The sequence below is a fragment of the Nelumbo nucifera genome, chromosome 3 (genome assembly GCF_055504915.1).
Source record: "Nelumbo nucifera cultivar China Antique chromosome 3, China Antique-T2T, whole genome shotgun sequence".
Classification (NCBI taxonomy): domain Eukaryota; kingdom Viridiplantae; phylum Streptophyta; class Magnoliopsida; order Proteales; family Nelumbonaceae; genus Nelumbo; species Nelumbo nucifera.
In genome coordinates, this window is record NC_142651.1 from 99,443,591 (window position 1) to 99,448,561 (window position 4,971).

General features: G+C 41.2%; 1 protein-coding gene across 2 annotated transcripts; it reads right to left on the reverse strand.

Moving 5' to 3' along the window:
* Window positions 1-405: 405 nt before the first annotated feature.
* Window positions 406-4,487, reverse strand: LOC104588939 (P-loop containing nucleoside triphosphate hydrolases superfamily protein). 2 transcript variants are annotated; one of them, XM_010247076.3, is made up of 10 exons: window positions 3,246-4,487; window positions 3,089-3,172; window positions 2,848-3,009; window positions 2,639-2,742; window positions 2,365-2,549; window positions 2,108-2,272; window positions 1,800-2,018; window positions 1,593-1,630; window positions 1,370-1,497; window positions 406-1,271 (listed from the first exon to the last, which is right to left on the reverse strand). In XM_010247076.3, exons 1-10 carry the CDS (start codon window positions 3,469-3,471, stop codon window positions 657-659), a joined length of 1,926 nt encoding a protein of 641 aa, XP_010245378.1. In that variant the 5' UTR covers window positions 3,472-4,487; the 3' UTR covers window positions 406-656. The 2 variants fall into 2 exon arrangements, with proteins under 2 accessions (XP_010245378.1, XP_010245377.1); XM_010247075.3 differs by having other exon boundaries at window positions 2,639-2,745.
* Between the last annotated feature and the right edge of the window lie 484 nt (window positions 4,488-4,971).

Here is a 4,971-nt window from a genome sequence, read left to right on the forward strand (position 1 = left end):
CACGCATTTGAACCAGGATGTGGGAAGAGGGAATTCAGGTGAATACAAGTAAGACGTCCTCAAGTGGTCTGAAGCAAGCAAGCATCTAAAAATTTCCAAAGGAGACTGCAAAACCCACAGCTTCATCAGTCATTGCCCCTTCAACAATCAGCTCCAACGATTTTTTTTAGCAACCACCGAAAAGCAATTGATCAGAAGATCATTCACAGTTTTGGTTAAATGTTGGCACCAAACAGAACGGAGTGGTAAAACAGGATTCATGTAGCCAACCCCATATAATATTTATATGATGATGACAATGATGATGACGATGATGATGATGATTGTACACAGCAGAAATGATTGAACCAAGTGAGCACATAAACAGTTTACACAATTATTTGGTTGTAGAACAGTGTAGGGAAATTTCAAAGATACAAAATTCAAGCCTCAGATGTTTCCAAAATAATCTTTGAATACAGTAAAGATCTAGTTCCAGGTGGTCAGATGAGATCACTAGACAAATATTTAACAGATCGCATAAAAGCCTGAACAAACTGCCAGTATACAATGGAAAATAAAACAAGACCTCAGCACTTTATAACCTTTAACCGAAACATGAAAACAAAACACATTTTACAGAATGTTAAAAAGCTATGGTAAAGAATTTTATTCCCTCAGATCAGATCTGACATCCTTCTTCTGTGGTGACCCACTGTGACTCTCAAATTAGAATAAGAGGTAGTGACCCTCTTGTTTCGTGGTATGGAAGATGCCATCGAGGCCGACAGATTGCAATTTGGGCTCTCTGCAAGTAGAGTATTTTGTTCTCCATGCCGGGGTTTCTTATGTCTGTTTCGAAGGATCATCTTAAAATGAGGATCTGTGTAACTGAGTGACTGAGATGCTGAAAATAATATTGTACTTCTAGTCCCAGATCTTGAAGTTCTCACTCTTCTATTAATTTCCCCTTCCATGGAGTTTTGCCTTTGGCGACTGGCAACTGTTGAAGTCATGAACCGAGGCATAGAATGGAAAACATTTCTTCTAGTAAATTTATCATCTGTAAGAGGAGTTCCTCTGACTTCTCTATGATCTTTGGTGGGGGTTAGGAGAGCCTCTTTCTGGTCTTCTTCAAGAAGTCCATAAGTGGTTGAGAAAAGCTTCTTGTTTTCATGTAAGAGAAGTTCAGCTCTCTGTAGTTGGTTCCTTACTTTATGACACTCTTCTTCAGCATCTCTCATCTCTTCACCAAGCTCAGCAATCCTCTTTGCCCGCTGCTTCTTCAAGTCCTAAAAACAAAAAGAATGCCTGATTGAAAAAAAAAAAACAAAAAAGAAAGAAAACGATAGCATGTAGAATCACTATTATCAGTTGCAAAGTGATATACCTCTGGAAGTTCCCTATTGGACTCTACCCCTCTCACCCTCTTCGCAAAATTCAAAGAACATATTGTTTCAGCAACATCTTCTTCACATGGGCTTATATGCACAAGCATCAATGCCTTTGAGCCATCACCTGAATCAACAAAGGTGTAGCTTAGCAATTAGCACTTAGGAGGTTGGTACAATCTATACAGTTAAAGGAACAAACATCAAATTGCAGAGCTTTACCAAGGCAATCTCTGAGAATTTGAGTCAGCTTGCTATTTCTGTGTATAAGGAAAAATTAACCAAGTTAAAACAGATTGCCTTTTCAGAATAAATGGAGCTGGAGTGAGGTATTTATGGTCCATTGTGACTATGGAAGCAATGGGACAAAATGTCACATGTGTAAAGCCGTGGTCCTGAAAACAACCCAATTGAGAAATGAGAACTTGCCTGTAAGGAATGTGATTGCGCTTTCTTTTCAAAGCTGCAATAACGTCCCCTAGAGCTGAGAGAGACAGGTTTATGGATTTTCCCTCATCAAGAGTCTGCCCAATTGCTCCTGTTTTCAATAGCCGCTCACTTCCTCCAAGGTCCACCATCCACAATTTGCTCACTTCTGTGTTGCCTTCCGCCGTAGCCCCAGATCGCCCAATAGTAATTCTAGTTAAGCTAGATATATAGAACTAAAGAGACAATATAATTACCAATCCAAATTAATCCATGAAATCAAGAAACTCAGAAGAGGCATCAGAACCCACCAATGTGATCTGCTAGACATTTCATTCACATTTGTCCATGATGTGGATCGAGCCCGCCTCCCCTTTGTGTACCACCTACTAGCTTGTGCAAAATCAGAGACACCGACATCTGTGAGATTTTCAATTTCCACCGACCCATTTTGATCCGTCTGAATGTTGAGATTACTGTTAAACCAGATAAAGCAAAAAAAATTAACCCAACAAATAGTCTGCAAGTTCACAACTCTAGTCTTCTGGGTGGGTGTTGATCTGATTACCATTTACAAACAGAGTCATACACTCGACCAGATGGCTTTGGGGCAAGTAGATCTCTGAGACTGCCCATGTAAACCTCCAGCATGCTCATTGAGAAAGTAAAAGAAGCCGAACTATCACGAGAAGCTTGACAAAAGAGCTCTTCAAGAGCCCGTGGAACAATTCCGAGCTGATCATTGGTCCCCTCCTAAAAATCACCGGTGTTGACAATGATGAGCAAGCAAAATTCAACTGATCACAGGCCGGAAAGATCCAATTCACATCACAGTTACTAACCATGGTAAATGTCTTGCCAGTGCTAGTTTGACCATATGCCAAAATACAGACGTTGTGCCCATCAAGTGCAGATCTGAGTATCGGTTCAACCTCGACGAAAACATCTTCTACCAAGTTTTCAGTAAGGGATAGAGCCTCCGTCCTCAGTCTCTTAGACTGTAAATCAGAAAGCATCAACTTGTAAAAGAATCAAAGAATTGGGTACTCACCTTGGTTTGACTCTTGAGTGAAAACTTTATCTAGCGCGTATTCCTTCCTACCTCCAGCCGACCGAACCACGATCCTCTCTGATCCAGAAGAAATGGGTTCTTGAAGTCTTCTCCTGTCGGTGGATAGGAAAGGCCGAACTCGACAGAATACTCTAATGCTGCCTGTAAAATGAAATCCATGACTGGGTAAAGCTCAGTTTGAAGGGAAGACACTCGTGGTTAACCAAATGAGACCCACTACCTTTCAGGTCTAGTATCTTGTTCAGCGCCTCCCTCCGCTTATTGTCCAGAGACCTCTGCTTCGATTTCAATCCCATGATTTCTCCTAGAGAATCAAATCAGAATCAAAACTTGACCAGGAAAAAAAGCCAGTTAAGATTCACAAGAAGATCAACTACCTTCAAGATTCAGGATGGTCTGTTCGAGCGTTTTCTTTTCATGTTCAGGAACAACATTAACATCCGTATAAGCTGCCAACGCCGGCGGCGAATCTGGCGACTCAGAAACCGGTGGGAGCCCATCGAAGGAATCCTGGTTAGACCCAGGAGGTGATTCCATTTCCATTGACTCTCTTACCTTCTCCGAAGGCAAGGAGATCTGCTCTTCTTCAGTCGAAATGAACATGTCTCTCGACGAACAAGAAGAGAATAAAACAAACTCCACTAATGTGGATCAAGAGCAACTCCGAATAAATAGAAAAATGACTAAACGAAAATGAATAATTCTAAAATGAGAACAAATCTAGCTCCAGAGAAGAGCAAACGCGAAGAATTATTTCATGTTGGGGCCTAAACTGTATCCTCCATGTTTCCGAGCAAGAAACATTAAGAGCTAAGAGCCGAGTAGTAGCGGGTACGACCACTGCGGCTACAATGACACCACTGTAGCTGAACAGTACAGAATCAAAAAAAGAACCCTAGAAACCATTAAGAGCCGAACCCAGACCAAAATAAAATTTGGGTACTTTTTTACTCTCGATGATTGATTAATCTCTACTCTAAACACACCCTTATTAAGACAAAGTTAAGAGCTTCTGCAAATTAGGTCTGTTAGGTCACAACAGCAATAAATAAAACAAGGGAATCTCTTATCTCTAGCTCTAGTTGCTTCTGAATTCTGATCTAAAATTGAACTGCCAAAAGGTGATTTTCAGGCAGGAGCGTGAGGAGCGGAGGGCAGAATTGGAATTAAAGAAAAGGTAGTGAATTCCCTTTTTTTAATTCTAAATTTTGCGGTGGTTGAGAGTCTTGAGACAGTTCGTTTGACTGTAACGTGCCTTTTTTCTCCTGGGTAACGGAATTATAGAGAGGAGACTTGGCGTTAACGGCAAAAAAAAACTGTAATAATGGCGGCAAGGATTGATATCCGGGGTGTTAAAAGTTTAAATTTCAAAATTTAATGTAATCGTACTCATTGGTTGCTGTGAGTGGATCTCTGCTCGGTGGAAGTTTCCAAAGACTACCGCGCTGATATTCTGAGCTCCGGCCACCGGAATGTGGGAAAAGGTTGAGATGCAAGGGACAGAAACAACCTTGGATTCTCTGGGGAGACTGAAAGGACGGTGCCACTGTGGCCTTTGCTGGAAAGGTGTGAGTTCTAAAAAGTGTGTGAGAGGAGAGAGAGAGAGTACTAGACTCTGCGGCCTCTGTCTTGGAAGTTGGGTTGGTTTCTCGTTTCAGGAGTATGTACTTTGAGTCTTGACGAGTATCCACCAACTTTTTTTATACCCGCACTTGTGATGCGCGTATGATGTGGTGGGACCAGGGCTATGATCCGTCGGATTAATTTGCACCAAAAAGAGATTTTCTCTATCCCTATCGTGCGGTCGTGTCATGGGGCTAGTCGTTATGGCCCGTGCGACACTCGAATGCGACGAATAACTAACAAGCAACAATACAAGAAAATGCAAAAGATGGACAAAATACAACTTCTATTGCATTAATGGATGACAAGCATAATCATACAATTCAATTCAGTGTCGAGGGGATCTCATGCTTAAACTTTACATGCTCTTGACTCACTCAACTACCTACCTCCCATCAAATAGTACATTAACCTTTTGGGGGAGTGGCAATAGAAAACATAAAAAATGTAAAAAATCATACTATAGAATTATAAAAATGT

Coding starts and splice junctions, on each gene's coding strand:
- LOC104588939 (XM_010247075.3), bottom strand. CDS start 3,471: ATGTTCATTTCGACTGAAGAAGAGCAGATCTCCTTGCCTTCGGAGAAG. Junction 3,010..3,088: donor CAAGATACTAGACCTGAAAG/GTAGTGGGTCTC, acceptor TTCATTTTACAG/GCAGCATTAGAGTATTCTGT. Junction 2,273..2,364: donor TATGACTCTGTTTGTAAATG/GTAATCAGATCA, acceptor CTGGTTTAACAG/TAATCTCAACATTCAGACGG.